The 16,805-nt window shown below is 37.1% G+C and overlaps 1 protein-coding gene across 2 annotated transcripts in view; it reads left to right on the forward strand.

The window, feature by feature from the left end:
- CCDC88C (coiled-coil and HOOK domain protein 88C) overlaps positions 1-16,805 on the forward strand; it is a 106,390-nt gene that overhangs the window by 14,731 nt on the left and 74,854 nt on the right. For both annotated transcript variants that reach the window (XM_088145231.1, XM_015888880.3), the window contains one exon: positions 4,644-4,752. In XM_088145231.1, coding sequence (XP_088001357.1) covers positions 4,644-4,752 — 109 coding nt within the window. The remainder of the gene's footprint in view (positions 1-4,643; positions 4,753-16,805) is intronic.

Here is a 16,805-nt window from a genome sequence, read left to right on the forward strand (position 1 = left end):
TCTCACTTCTGTTTATTTTTCCTTCATGTCCCTGCCCCTGCTAATGTTATTAAAATGTACTTAAGCCCTGAGAGTGTTAGCAGCCCAGCAGCTGCTGATGCTTACAGAGCTAAAGTGACAGTTTTAGCAGCTGCTCTGAGACAGCTTTGCAATCATCCATAGAGGTTTCTTGCAACATCTGGTGGAGGGACCCTGCCAGCAGCTGCATTTTTGACAGCAGGAGAAAAGGCAGGGGGGAAGAAATGAACCACAAATAGCTGGGTCTGGTTGCAGAATTGGTGACCTGCGTGCAGCCTCAAAATAGTCCACCTCAGATCTGATGCAGGAAGGGCACTTGCTGATAACCAAGGGATACATATTTTTAGGGGCATTGTATGAGGCCAACATTTTGCTCCAGTTGTTTGTGTTTGGGGGGGCATGACATATGTGGCTTTTGTGGGGAGAGCAGCTGGAAGCAGTGAAGCACTCAAGTGCTCCTACTCCAAGTGGAGGTGCCTCCCCCCTTTCCAAAGCATGGCTTGGCCAGCCTCCTTCCCTGGGCTTGTGTGATTCCTATGTCTGGCTTCCTCTCCTCCAGTTCCACCATTGCCCCCATCCCTGGTTGGGACACGTCAAGGGGCAACGGCATTCATAGCCCTGTAAGGAAGCACCGTCACAGCTAGCTTCCTCTGTCACTGTATGCAGGACTGACTTATCCGTTAGACACCAGTGACATGAAATGAAATAGAATTTATTTTCATGCCTTGCCTTTCGGCCTTGAAAATATACCCAAGTAAATGGAATCCAAATACATAAACTACAAATAAAATATACATAATATTCAAATTAAAGTTCAATCATATATTAAATGGTACTGAGATAATTCTCACATTCTCTCACAACCCTTCTGACTGTCATAATGACAACACACAATGCAATAACAGTTAATTTAATTTATTATTAACAGTTTATAAAAAACAGGCAAAAAAAGCACATCATTTGAACACCAAACCAATTATCTTATTTATAACCTATAGACTTAGCATGAATACTACAATTTAATAACTTTGATGATATACAACAAAGATAATTAATTGGCAACAACTGATTATTGTAACAAAATAATACATACAACATTATTTACTCTTCCCTATTTATCTGTAAAAATATGAAGGCAATATTGAAGAATTGAGTGCCCCTAAGTTCACCCATATTACATCCCTATTGCAAGAGCTGCACTGGCACCCAGTTTTCTTCTGGGTGCAATTCTAGGTGCTGGTTATCACCCTTAAAGCCCTACATGGCATAGGACCAGGTTATCTGTGGAACTGCCTCTCCCTGAGAGTATCTGCCCATCCTGTCAGAGCAGATAAGGTGGACATGGTCCAGGTCCCTTCCCCTAAACCAGTGTTGTCCAAACTTGGCCACTTTAAGCCACATGCTGGCTGGGGAATTCTGGGAGTTGAAGTCCACTCATCTTAAAGTGGCCAAGTTTGGACAACACTGCCTTAAACATTGCCATCTTGTGGGTTCTCAGAAGTGTGCCTTTTCCATTGCAGCTCCTGCCCTATGGGACACCCTTCTGGAGATCTGACAGGCCCCTACCCTTTTAACCTTCAGGACAGCACTTAAGACGTGGCTCTTCCCTCAGGCTTTGGGATAGGACAGTGCCTTTCAAACTTGGCAACTTTAAGATGTGTGATGTCAATTTGTAGAATCCCCCAGCCAGCATGCTCGCTGGGGAATTCTGGAAGTTGAAGTCCACACATCTTAAAGTTGCTGACTGGGAGAGGGTGAGGTTAGAGTGAGAATGTGTGGATTGTGTCAGGGAAGTGTGGCTGCGGTGCCAGATTTTTTCTTTCTGGTTATTGATTTTTGGCTTTTATTATGTATATGTTGTTATATTCTTGATTGTAGGTCACCCAGGGATTGGTTTAAGTTGGGCAGCTATACAAATGTTTTAAATAAATAAAATCATAAGAAATACAAAGTTTAATACTGTTATTTTTATAGAGAGAGGGGCCCATGAAGGTAAAAGTGCCCACAAAAGTCATAACACGTCCCTGATTACATGGTGCAGCTCCTTCTTCCTACAGCTTTAGCCTATCCCACCTGGAGCCATGCTTGTCAGGGAGCAGGAGTGGTGGTGTAGTGAGCAGGCCCCAGCTCGAGCTGTGATAGTGCCAGGTGGTGCAAAATGTTCCATGAGCCACAAGTTTGAGAATGCTGATATAAATGAGTGGCAGACCCTTGCTTTGGGGAGCAGAGAAGTAAACTCCAACAGTTGGGATGGAATCTACTCTTCCTACTGCCTCATTAATAGAAATGAGATAATACAGTCTTAACTGACAGGATACCCAGAATGCTATGTTTCCTCCTATGCAGTGGGTTGTTTCTAATGCTTTCCTAGTTGATATAATAGTATGAAAGAAGTGTTTCTCCTTTTTTCAAAGGTTGATTGTTTTGGTTATGATAAGAGAGATGGCAGGTTTAGAAACTAGTCTTTGCTCCATATCTTGCATTGCCCATAACACCTCTATTCTTCCATTTCACAGTCCTTTTTGCTAGAATTTAATAAAGCCGAGGACTCTGAGCAAAAAGGGAAGTTACCGACTTTGTGTTGACAGTCAATTTTGTTGCTTCAAGGCCAAGTTGTACCTTTTGCAGTGAAGCTGCTTTAACAGGTGATAAACTAACAATCTAGAATCCAAAGCTTTAAGTAGTAATCTTTTCCAGACATCTTCGAAAGCCTTAGGCATCTGCTTTTGCCATCACTTCCTACAATTCTTTAAATTATTATTATGCACTTGATTTCTATCATACAGATGAATTGCATTCAACTTCTGTTAATTATAGCTTTCCTTTTGTTCGTGAATGGCTGCCTTCCTCGCTTGTCTGCATATAATGCATCCTGTTAAGGCAGTGGCCTGAGGCAGGGCAGAAAAAAATCCTACTGTTGCCAGCTCTGGGCAGGTCTCCAGCCCCATCATTGATAGAGCCATTGTAGTTGCAATAGCACTTCTTTCTCCATCTTCATGGAAGTTGTCTCTGAATATATCCAGTGTGCTTAGTTTGCTCATATTTGAGGAAGGCTGAACTTTTGTACACTTCAGGAATATGTTTTGTAAATTAGCACTAAATTGCTAACCTGAGTCTCATACACTTGAGTCAGTAGACTTGGTGAGTGGCTTATAACAAGAAAGTTTGTGATTAAGCATTTTTTTGCATTTATATCCCATCTTCCCTGTAGGAGATTAAGATAATGAAACAGGTTAGAATGAGAGATAATTATTGACCAAAGTCGCTGAGTGAATTTTGTAGCTGTTTGAGGATTTGAACTTGGGTTTGCACAATTATAGTCTAGCATTCTAACTATTTAATGAAGCTTCCAAATAAGTTAGAAAAGGTTGTTTGTTATTTAACTTAAAACAAGAACTATTCAAGCTGAATGTCTGCCACTATTATACAAATTTCTCTCAGGCTTTATTACTTAACTACTACTGCCCTTACATTTTGGGCATTGTAAATATAATTAGCTAGATGTAATTTTGCCTGATCTACATGCTAATGTAGTGAGATGACCCAGGGAATTATGTTCAGACTGCAGGTGTGAAGTAACTCTTCAGTCACTTCTAAAAGTGAACAATAAGCACAGTTGTTGCTTATTAAGGGATTACTAGTTTGATTATGATAGGAAATCACATCCTTTCATCTGCAGACTATCTTGATGCTAGTCACTATTATTCATTTTGATCTAGATCAGTGTTTCCCAGCTGTAGAAAAGTCCAGATGTGTGGCCTTGAGGTCCACACATCTAAAACTCATCAAAGGTTGAGAAATACTGGTCTAGATGAAAGCTGGAGCCTAGCATGGATGATGTATGAGCCAATATACATACAGTATATATAATAACAGTTATATAACTTGTATGATTTATAGTGTGCAGATGGGAAATGGCATTTTAAAACAGTGCCCCATCAATGAAAACTCAGTATATGTAGTGAAACAAGTACATGGGGAAGAAGGTTAGGATAGCCTTGAGCGTTCAGAAACCATGCAAAGTTGGGCCTGTTTTACTGTTTGAGTAGGAGATCACCAGGGAATGCCAAGACTGTAGATTAGGAAAAACCATGGAAGAAGGCCTTTGGAAACCAATGGATATGTCTAAGAAATCATGGGAAATGGCATTTTAGAATGCCTCCCTATCTGTAAAAATTCTGTATATGCAGTGGAACTAGTACATTGAGAAACAGGCTAGACTACACTAATGTTTCTGAACTATCATCATTCAGTGCCCCCTACATTGGTACCCTTCAAAAAAATCAGACTAAAACTCTGAGAACTCCTGTAGAGCATGGGAGTTACATTTTAACATATTTTAAGGTTGGCTGTCCAAGTTCTGGACATGTATGTATAATAGTTGGAGAAAGTGGATAATCAGTTGGAGGAAGTGGATAACCCCCATAGTCTGAAGTAGACCCAACAAGAATTCTATCACTCCGTTCTGTGAACCGTGCTAGAAGTTTTGAACATGAGGTTAGAGCAAACCAGTTTGAGTAAGTCAGGAAAGACATTTGGGAAAAAGAAATGTTTTAATAATCTTTTAATCTGCTTAATTCCAAAATTGGTATAGCTGTTCTAAATCCTAATCGTTTTTCTTATAGAGATCCACGCCCAACAAACCAGCGTGTAAATGAGCATGTCAACAATGATGTAAACCTACGGATTCAAAACCTCACTATTTTGGTCAGGAACATCAAAACCTATTATCAGGTATGTGTATATACATGTATTTGTCTGCAGTATTATCTGCCAGAAATATATAATAAAATATTTTGTAAAAAAGAGATCAACTTGCCAGAGGAAGTAAAGAGGAGCTGTGTTTGCTGAAATTTTCAATTAATGTTGAAAACATGTTGAGGAAAAATACTTAGCTCTGTAAAAGTGCAGACATTTGCTTCTATTAGTTTCAGGTGGATAATGTAAATTGACTAATTTTAGACAATAATTCAGATTACAGTGAATTTGTTGCAGTAAACTCCTTTCAGGTTTTTTTCATGCAAAGCTAGTGCTGGAAACATTGACATATTGGCTTGCCAAAGTCCAAGAATGCTGTATCAGAGCATCCATTGTTGATCCAGAAAGTAATGATTTCCTTTGATTTCTTAGTTAATCCATTCTATGACTTGCATTTATATTGAAACACATACAGAAGACTACATAGTGTGGAAAGCACATGTTAGTAGCAAATTAAGAATGTGATTGTAAGGTTTCGTGTAAGATTAGATTGTATAACTGGTCCAGTTGAGTTACACACTCAAAGAATATCATGCTAAACTTGAATAATGGCAGTCTTTTTTGGTAAAAATGATGTGACAATTGACAACTGTTAAGATTTTTTTTAAAATGGAAACCTAATGTCAAGTCTAAAGTAGAACCTACATAAGTAGCTTCTTCTGGATGGAGATAGCTTTGGTAGTTTAAGGTTAAAGAATGTATCATAATGATATGTTATTATTAGCTAGACCGAAGCACTGGTCCTTATCTAACATTTACTGTTCACCTGGATGAGCACATCTAGAACTTGAAAATTATTTCATGGTTGAAGAGTCTTAAGCTCATACCACTTAAATTATCCAGTAGTGTATATTTTAGTTTCAGATTGATCAGGAGATTAATTGCTGTAACTCAGTGTAACGTTATTTGATCAGTGCTAGCACTCAGGCTTAAATTGGTGGGAAAGTCCTGATTTCTGTATTACCTGAAATATAATTAGTAAACTATAATGAGTTTATATTAGATTATATCTAGTAAATTGTACACCAGTTTGGTGTAGTGGTTAAGGCATTAGGCTAGAAACCAGAAGACACTGAGTTCTAGTCCTGCCTAGGTACAAAGCCAGCTGGGTGACCTTGGGCCAGTCACTTTCTCTCAGCCCTAGGAAGGAGGCAATGGCAAACCACTTCTGAAAAACCTTGCCAAGAAAACTTCAGGGACTTGTCCAGGCAGTCTCCAAGAATCAGACACAATTGAACGGATTTAAAAAAACTATAATGGGCTAATTTGTAATTTTAACTGTTTCAATTCAGTTTATAAAACCTATTCCTATGTAGATTTTTGATAAGTCTCTTTGTTAACAGATTGATCAGAATGCCATTACAAAAAAAAGAGTTATGATATTAACTTCTAAGATTATTATCTCTATTCAATATTGTATCTTTTAAAAAGACTTCTTGTACTCTTCTGTACATTCATTTGATGGCCCTAAAGCTGACATTGTATATAAGAAAAGATTGGAATCAAAATTTGAAGCGTAATATAACTCAAATCCCATTGATCTTGTTTCTTTTTCTGATTTTAATTTAAGCTAAATTAATAAGAAAAGAAAAAAATTTGGAGTCTAGTCTCCAAAAAAAACCCCTGTTAGTTTTATGTTAGTTTACATGTAATTAATATGCACATGCATAATTTGAAAATTCACATGGCAACATCTGACTAACCTTGTCTAGTTTTGGATGCTAAGCAGGGTCTGACAGGTTTGTGTTTGGATGGGAGACCCAGGGGCTGTAAGATAGAGTATAAGTTGATAACAGTCCCATAGAAGGCAGTAGCAAACCGCCTTCACACTGTTGCCTAGATATCTCCATAGATGTATTCAGATATTCATTCAGAGTTAAGCTTGATTCTAGGGTGTCTCTGCTTTTTTCACTTAATTCACTTATTTGGGGATGTAGTTCTGCAGCCAGCTAACTTTCTGAACCTTCCATATTCTGAAGTTCCAATACATTGCTTTTGGCAAAGTATTTTGTTTTATAGCTTTGAATACCATGCTCTGTGCATGCAATCGAAAATGCAGTTGCAATCTTCTTAGATCTGTCCACGAACAAAATATTAGTATGTCTGGATAGCCTTTTATGGAATTGTTGTCTGCTGATGTTTCATCTTGTTACTACTTTTTTTTTTTCAGTAACTTTACACTATGTTAAAACTCTTTGTCTTAGAGTCAGTTTGTATTCTGCTGAAGAATGGTAATCGAGTAAGGCAATACGTGTTACACTCAAATATATTAAAACTTGTACTTCCTTGTCTTGTAAAATTTCTCTTAATTTCTTGATTAGTAAAATATTAATAATTAAAATAATGTAAGTTGAATGTAGTGCTTGAAAATATAATTGCAGGAATGCTTTTAAAACAAACTTTTAAAGCAGTTGATCACAGCTGGTAATAAATAATAAAAATATCTGTAGTAGGTAACATGTTGAAGAGTTAATTTCTAAGTATCCATGGCAATAATGGATGATTATTTATCATATGGAGAACTCCTCCTGTACAGTGTCTGGGAACCAGCCTATTGTTCATCTGTAGTTAGCATATATTATAACTGTTCCCATAACGCAGCAGAAGTTGGTCAGCTGTGATATATCTTTTGGAGACTTCTAGTTGACTGGACTCTAAAATGAGTGTAAATTAATTCTGGTTAATGAGCAGTGTCCTTCTAAAATGGTCACACATGCTTTTTTGTTTCTTCCATAGAGTAATTGAAAAGACAGGAATAAGAGTGGAGTGATTTAATTTATTTCTGGATCATGAATGCTTTGTATTCTCTGAGATAATGCAGAAAATCAAAGTTGAAAATGGGACTTGTGGTTCAAAATAATCTGGAACATACCAGGGTAGGGAAAGCTGATAATATGGACCAAAGTTGATAAAGAACAGCAACCATGCAGTCAAGATGATTATTTTGCACTAAAGATTGCTATCAAAATAATGTATCATGGAGATACTACTATTTCTGGCCAATACAGAAATGTTGACTTTTATCCCAAGGTTAACTGACTTCCAGCATCTTGCCAGTTCCAGGCTGCTGCACTAATTTTTACAATCTCATAAATCTAGTAAAGTGAATAGAAAAATCTTTACTTCGTAACAGGAGGAGGCCCAATAGCAAGACTGAGCATGTTTTTCTTTCTTTACATTCCCTATCTGTCTCCAAATGTTTAATTATATTGCTGCTTTGTCAAGCTGGTGCCTTTCTCCCTGAAATGGCTTTTGTTTTCTCAGAGTGCAAATCTTTCATTATCCAAAGCAAATATTTTAGCTGCCACTTTTTAAAAAGCAAAGTAAAGCAGATTTAGGAAGATACAGAACATTCTTCAAATTCTGCATCCAGTTTTGTTTGTTCAGAAATTAAATTCCATTTTGCACTACATGTAAAACTACACGTTGTGCCATCTGCTGCTTGTTTAAGCAAACATTCTTTAACTTTTTCTGGGATCTTTAGTGTTGTTGTTTTTAAAAAAAAAAACCCAGAAGTTCCAAAAGATGCCTTTTTATTAATTTTTTTTAATTGCAGGAGGTCAGCCAGATTACTATGTGAAAATGTGATTGATTTAAATTGAAGAATGGAAGTAGTTTTGGAAGTTCCTAAGCAACAAAAGAAGTGGGCTACGTTATTTCCTCAAGGGAAGTTTTCACCCTCAATCGCATTTTAGTAATGGTGTTTGTCTGGTTTATTGCTCAGTTGTACCTTAAGATTCTTATTTGGGCAAAAGAAATGTGACCTATCTAACTTTTGTTATTCTGTAATAGATGAAATTGAAAAATAGTAATTTTTAAAAGCCTCTTTAAGTTTTAGTCCCTTATAAGAGAACAGTTTCAATTTTCCTCATCTGTCAACAAATCAAATATGATAGAATGCCCATATTTAATGTTTTCCAGTATGTTATGCGTTAAAAAAAAAAACTATGAAATCATGCAGCTTTTAAAGAGCAAAATTCTGGATCAGAAATACTACCCCTTAGGACTACCAGATCTGTGCTGAATTTATCCAGGTGTCCCCTAGATGGCTGCCAAGAAATACAGAAAACTCAACCCCTTTGCTACCATCTAGTGGTTGTCGAGAATTTTGAAGCCTTGATTTATAGGTCTACAATACACAGAAGTTTGAATTCATCACTATCTGAAAAATTCTGGTTCTGATTATTATATGCGATTACTACAATAATATATTAATAACGTGTCATGGATTGATGAGGCAACAGGATTATAGATGGTATCTCCTAAGCTAGCTTTCAGTTCTCAGCTGTGTTAGACATGCAGTGTGTAGATGGGGCATTATTTTTTGCCTCACCCGACAAAATGACCTGGACCGCTTCTAGCTGGCACCATTTGCCCCACCTGTTGCCTGATTTGCAACTATTGAAAAACAGATAAAATCACGATATTTTGAATCAAAGGCCATTTGAATGTTAGATAAGTGCTCTGAAATCTGGAATGACACCAGGGTTTATTGAATCCAACACATAATTGAGATAGTGGCTTAAAGGTTAAGCTGTTACACTCTATCTTCCTTTAATTTGGCTAATAAGGAATGTGTTCAACCAAGTAAAACTCCAGTTTCTGTGGTGGTGTTCCTGCCTGTCAAACTTGCTAAACCTGATTAACGCAATTTAATTGCACTGAACTGCAGAAACAAGAACAAGATAAAAGTAAACCATTTATACTCATCTATACTTAAAATGAATACAGGATGATGTGAGTAAGATTGCATTTGAGATGGGATACAATTTATAATCTGTATTTAACAAGAGACCTACAGTATTGAGATTATTTTGACACTCATTTGATTAGAAGGGGAAAAGGTCAGTTAGGGGTTAATTCTTAGCTTATTTGGAACAGCTGCATTGTGGTAAAGCATCAAAGGCTTTATTCCCTTGGGAACTACAAACCTCCATGACTAGGAAGTAAAAGCAGGTGAATCTCTTTCTAGGAATCTGTTCACTTAGGGAAAGATAGCACACTTTGCAATTCCAAGTTCATGAAATGCTGATGTTTTAAAAATCTCATAACAATCACTCTAATTATTAAGATGAACATGTTTTGGATAAAGTAAAAGTACTCCTCTCTGAGGTGCTGTACTGGCTGTTGGGCCATGATTAGATGTTAGTTTGGCCTGGGAATTCTACTTGATGTGAATGACGGCAAGTTCATGTTATTTCTATTCTTATCACCAGCCAGAGGCCTAGGAGAGGGATAGGGGACCCTTGTCCATGAAACGCTGTCACTAGGCACCCTTAGTTCAGCACCCAGAGAAGTGATGGCAGGTGATGGGACAAGAACAAACACCTTCATCATCCACACCTGAGCAGCTTTCAGTAGCATCTTTTCTTATTTTTAAGAAGGTTTTATAGGTTTTATTCTCTGGAGTCAGATATGAACACAGTCACAGAGGTTTTTATTACTTGTACTTTAAATATAGCCTCTTTATGGTGTGTTTCGAAGGAAATGGTGTCTGGCATTGGAATAAGCAGAATCAGACACCATTTTATTCCTTTTATGGTGTGTGTCTCCAAGAAAATAGTGTCTGGCATTGAAGATTATGATTATAAGATAAAAAAGAATTTTTTTAAAAAGCCATATTTCATACACTCAAAATTCGGGGAGGAGAGCCCTGTAAGTCTATGGTAGCCAAAAATCAAGAGAAATTTTCTGACTTAACAAATTTTATTAAAAGGCATAAGTTTTCATGAGATGCAGTTCACTTTGTTAGAGGTATGAAGTGGCTTGACTGATGGAGGATTTAAATTGGGATGAGTAAATCAATAACTGTTATGTTTCTCTTGATGTAAGCAACTTGCATTTCCATGTAACAAAATGGGCAGGAGCATATTGTTATACATGCTCTTATACACAGCTATTTTAATGTCTTTTTATTCATTCCTTGTAATAAACCACAATAAACCACTATTTACTATCATGCCTTAAAATTTCTCCATTTCCCTGTCCTTGCTTAGACATTCTACTATCTTTGGTAAATGTTTTACTATTCTGTTTTTTGCTCTTTATTTATAACTTGTAATCACTCACTTGTAAAATGAATGATAACTTGTAATCATTCGTTTTCTCTGTCAGACACAACTAGCTTGGTCCTTGATGCATTAAGTTTTAAATCCATAGTGCTTGTTGTATCTCTTGTATCTTTTCAGTTAGAATCCTGCTTAACAATTAGAATTCTGCCCAGAAACACTTAGCAAAGTAATGCCTCTGTAATTTTTGCAGTGATGGCATTCTACCAACCATCCAACACAGATGACATCCTCATATCACAGTGTTAAATGTGTCTCTGGTTACATTGTCTACACCTGCAGCCTTATCATTTTCAACACTCTCACAGCATGTACTACTTCCTGTGAGAATGTTTTTCTTGGGCCCTAACATTTATAATACTCATTTCAATTCCAGTTTTTGACACCACTATTTCACACTAATTTCTAAAATGCTTTATTCCCTCTTTTCAGCTTCATCCAAAATTGTTTAACCACTTTTATTTTTATTTCTATTCACTTTGCTAGGGGCCTCTTGATTAGTCCTCTTCATCCAATTCAAAAACCATTTTTTTACTTCCCTCAAAAATTCCTTTCCCCCTGCTTCTTTTAATCTTTACCATGACAGTCAGAATTGATCAAGCTATGTAATCCAATCCTTCTGGGCACTGATAAGTTGGAGAAAGTAATTCAACACATCGAGTATTTCTCTCCTAATATAAAGAGTAGTTTATTGCATTTGCTGAAGGATGTATTACTAAGGAAGGCTTTGGAGATGGAAATGAAGGCATGCATAGATTTGTAGTATCTATTTGAATGTAGTAAACTGTAATCCAGGGATATTTTATTGTGCCCCTAGAGGCATATATGCCCAATGATGTGGCTCTTAATGTATATGTGATGGGTGTAGAGTTTTCCTCCCAAATGTAGGGTTTTCATTTCTGACTGGGCACCCATTAGAGAAGAGCAAAAAGATACAGAAACTCTAAATCTTAGGTGCCATCACATGGTTACCATGATTTTTGCATCACAGGTAAGTCAACCCTATCAAAGTATGAGCAGGGAAGGATGGAAAAATGACCATAGGTATTAAAGGCACAGGAGAGAGAGCATAGATATGAGAGATGTGTAGCTCCTGAAATGCACAGGAGAAGTGTAGCTCCATTCTTTCCTTCTAGAGACTTGTTGGTCTATTCCAAGGTTAAGGTAGGCTGTTTAAGAATTATAGAATGGGCTTCAGTTTGAACAAATACAATGAATTCAGTAGCAGATAATTTCTTTCTTTTGAATAAGTGAAAAACACAGACTGGATTTCAGGCTTTCACCTAAAAGAATCATAATTTGTAGCTAAGGTTTATCTAAAAGGTTTGTGCTTATTCCTCTGGCTTTTAGAAGCAGAAGGCAAAGCTGATAGGATACAAAGACAAAAGACTTTCTATTAGAGTTGGCTGGAGGTTTTGAGTTGGGTAGTCCTCTGATTGTGGAGATGTTAGATGGGGATTTTTTTTTTAACAGGCTTGGTTTCCTGGGTTGTTCTGAATAATGCCTCTGAGTATAATGCTGTCTTTCAGGCATTGCTGTTGTTCTGGTCAGGGACACTGATTATATAGTAATATAGCTATATAAATATATAGCTTATATAACTATATAGTTCATATATAATATTGCATAATAATGTTTTTAAAGAATGTATTTATTTATGCAGTTTATCTACTACCTCAATCCTTATGGATTCTAAGCAGGTTACGGATATTAAAAAAGCAATAAGAATAAAAATGCATTTTAAATCTTTAGTAAGAAGACATTATATGTAATATTATATTACTTAATATAAGTAACATCAAATAATGAGCAGTATTAGTATAAGAGGTGAGAAAGAGTGTCTCTGTCAGGCTTTCAAGATTCTGTTGTTCTACCCTATAATCCAGTAGTAATGTATGGCTGTGAGAGCTGGACCATAAAGAAGGCTGAGCACCGAAGAATTGATACCTTTGAACTGGGGTGCTGGAGAAGACTCTTAAGAGTCCCCTGGACTGCTAGGAGGTCAAACCAGTAAATCTTAAAGGAAATCAACCCTGATTGCTCATTGGAAGGATTGATACTGAAGCTCAAGCTCAGAGACTTTGGTCACCTAATGCGAAGAGAGGACTCTTTGGAAAAGACTCTGATGCTGGGAAAGATTGAAGGCAAAAGGAGAAGAGGACAGCAGAGGATGAGATGGTTAGATAGCATCACTGAAGCAATGAGCATGAAACTGAGCAAACTCAGGGAGGCAGTGAAGGACAGGAAGGCCTGGCGCGATATGGTTCATGGGGTCACGAAGAGTTGAACACGACTTAACGACTGAACAACAACACCCTATAATAATAAAGTAGAGTTCCAGTACTTCATGTTTCCTGACCTGGTGTAACTTGACGGGCTGACTGACCTCTGCTGTCACCAACTGAAAACATTCAGGTGGGAGCAGAAAACCACTGTAATAAAGTGCCCCCAACTCCTAACAGACAGTTTAGAGGGATATTTTATTGCAAAAAAACTGAAAGCTGCTGAAAGGTCTAGGAGGGCAAGGATGGTTGCACTCCATCCATCCAAGTCCCTCTGCAGATTATCCATGAGTGCAACCAGTGCAGTTTTCATCCTGTTCTTAGGTTTGAAGCCAGGCTGCCATAAGTCCATAACCTGTTTCCTCTGGAGCACTCTGTACTTGCAGTCCCACCCCTTTGGTTGAGTTGGGACAATAGTTGTTCATATCTGCTGGATCCAGATGTGGTTTCTTGAGAAGTGGGCAGAGCAGCACTTTTTCAGGGCTGTTGGCAGCTCACTCAATTATATCCTGGATCCAACTCCCAGTCCCCTCCCTAGCTACTTTATCAGCCCATTGGGGCAGGGATCCACTCTGCCCCAGGTGGCAGAACTGAGATAACAGAGAACTCTGTCCAGACAACTTCTTCAAGGTTCACTGGTTCAAAAACTTTTCAGATAACTTCACAGGGCACTGGCTCTTTCAGGTTAATGTAATATTTTAAAGCTTAATTGTATATAATATTTCACTCTGAAATGAAGCATCAGAGAAATCTTTATTTTATAAATAAAATATATCAAGCCTTTGCTTGCTTTACAATATTGTGGATCTTCTGTTAAGCAATTCCTGCTATCTCTATTACTATTTGTCTTTGGCTCTTTTTCTTGATACTGTGTTCACACTTGCGTACATAAGAATCATTGACATTGATCATCAAAATACTTCAATAATTAGTTGAAAACCATCAACACTGCCTTATTCTACTGGAGTGGTCAAGTATGTTGTTTTTGTTCACCTTATCCCTGATAAAAATAAATTGCAATTTATAATTACAAAGAGAAATTGCCTGTTTCGTACAGAAGATGTCTTAGTGGACTCTTAATATGTCCTTAAAGTATCAAACAAGAACTGAGTTGTTGACAATCCACTGGCATGTGTCAGGGGCTCTAGTATTCATTTTTGGCCGATCAGAGACTTTAACATGCTTCTTTGTCCTGTATTCAGCATTTCAAGCTAATAAATGTAGATTGTAATGACAGTAAAATGTAAAAGAAATGATACTACACCAACAGTGCTTTAACTTATTTGTTAGATCTATATCTCACTTTTGTACAGAGCAGGGGGCAGCATACATTCCCCTTCTTTTTTTCTATTTTTCCCTACAGCAATCCCCACGTGATGTAAGTTGGGCTGAGGGAGAGTGATTAATTCAAAGTCATCCAATATGCTTCTGAGACTGAAGGTGACTAGGACCTGTGCCAGTCCAACCATGATATAATGAATGAACACAGTATTTTAAATTGCTTTCATTCTTACCTCCTTGTATATTAAGTTCAAGGTGTCAGTTCAAAAGAGCAGAGGTCCTGAAGTTATACATAATTCAGAGTGACAGAAAACATGCAGTATTGGTAAAGAAACCTATCTGGTTTATATGTTTATAAACCTCATTGAGCAGAAAATTGTCTTGTCCTGTTTTTTTTTGTTTTTGTTTTTGTTTTTTTACTATAATCTTTGAAATGCCATAGTAAAACTGTAACAACTTTTCACCTGCCTCTTATCTTTCAAAAGTAAGGCACATACCCAAAAGTTAAAGCATGAAAACATATGGGAGTCAGTGTGTATCTGCACTGAATAAACAATATAAATCCTTGTTAAGATAGGCTGTTCTGGAGGTTGTATATGTGTGGGAGTCATCTTGCTTCTGGTTAACCAAAGAATCACTTCCCCAACCACTCTGTCATGCATATCTCTTGCCCTTCATGGAATGAAATTCAGAAGTCTTTGACCCTTGAAATAACTTTGGATGAACATGTTTATGGTTGATTGGGTTGGCTGTATATTTCATGTATTACAGCACAATAGTCTATTTCCAGTGCTCTGTTCATCAGACTGTGCTGATTCTGTAATAACACAATTTAGTTACACTTTAATAATACTTTTGTATGTAGAGAAAGTCTGGAATCAATTTAGTAATGTAAAAACTGTGATGTAAATAATGTTGTGGTTTAAGATTACCATCCTATGTATTCAAATTGGGTGCTGCTGATTAAAGGAAAACTTGTGAGGGCTTCCTTTAAGTTTGTTTTTGAGACAGAATGAGCTAATTCTCATAGTTCTATGGTTTCTTATCAGCCTTTTATTAGGATCAACTACCTCACTGCATTCTTTTTTAAATAACAGGTTTGACAGGGGTAAAGTGGCACCTTGGCCATGGATATTCTTATGTAGATGTGAAGAGTTTTAATACTGTTGTGCCTAAACAAACCTCATTCAAAGAGGTGTCCTTCCATATTGATTTTATAAAGTTGTTTATAAAAGACTTTTTATGCTTCATGAAAGGTGTAACAGATTTTTTTTTTTTAATCCAGCATTTATGACCTTTTTCATACCTTCTCAGTTTTAATTTCTCTTTGGAAGAGCTGCATCAGAATTGTCCCTGAGGAAGATTCATCATGAAATTTCAAGGCATTGTGAGCTGCATATTTTTTGCGGCTTTCTCTCCTTATTTCTCGACTTTAAATTTTCTCTAATGTCCATCTGAGTTCACTTTCTCCTGATTAGTTCTGTATCTTTTGAAAATGATACAACATAAAATCTTGCTGTTGACACGCTTTTGAAAAGTGCTGCCCTTCAGATTCTCAAACACTAAGTCAGGTTATAATCCACAAAACCAAGAGAGCCTATAATGTGTAATGGACTTGGATCCCTCTGAAACTGACCTAGCAAGGCTATTGTGAGGTTATTCATTCGTGAATGTTAATTCACAAAGAGAAAGAGAGAGCTCTCACTTGTGGATTTGTTACATGTCAGGACAAAAGCATCTTCCTGGTGTGGGTGCACCTGTTGATTTTATTTCCCATGTCTTTTAAAACAACTCCCAGGTGAAGTAATAAATATCTCATGATTTCTGAGGTATATTAATTAAGGGATTGGCAGGAGAGAGAAAAATGAACTCAGCAAGGTAGAATATTGTAGTGGATAAGGCATTCTTTGATCCAGCACAACTGTTCTGTTCTTAACAATTATGTTTTTTTTAATGTCTGATGGCTTTCATCAATGTAAAGAATGCTTGATTGGTTTATTGATTCTTACAGCGGCTTTAAGGAACAATATGTGGGGAGCAGTTAAAGCTCATCAAGTTATTTAATGTTAACCTAATGTTATTTAAAGCAATGTATTGTAAGATGAACAGTAGATTACTTTAAACAGGAATAATTGGTTGTATTCACTACTCTCAGATGATGATGAAACTTGAAAGGATCATCCAGAATCAGTGCCAAAGATAGCATTGTTAGGTGACTGTCAAGGCCTCTAGCCATGAAGTCTGGTCCCTCTGGTCCTGTTGCTGTTCACCTTTCTATTACTGCTTGTTCATGTCCCTTTTCTGAGTTGGTGGACATTGCAGCAAGTAGAGGGGATGAAGCAGTTTCTATTCTCCTTAACTTCTCCTGTGGTTGACTGACTAAGCACATTGGCTCTAG

This window comes from Python bivittatus, unplaced genomic scaffold, assembly GCF_059951505.1.
Source record: "Python bivittatus isolate LINGU-HERP-01145 unplaced genomic scaffold, Pbiv_v1 ctg000480_np1212, whole genome shotgun sequence".
NCBI classification, from domain to species: Eukaryota; Metazoa; Chordata; class Lepidosauria; order Squamata; family Pythonidae; genus Python; species Python bivittatus.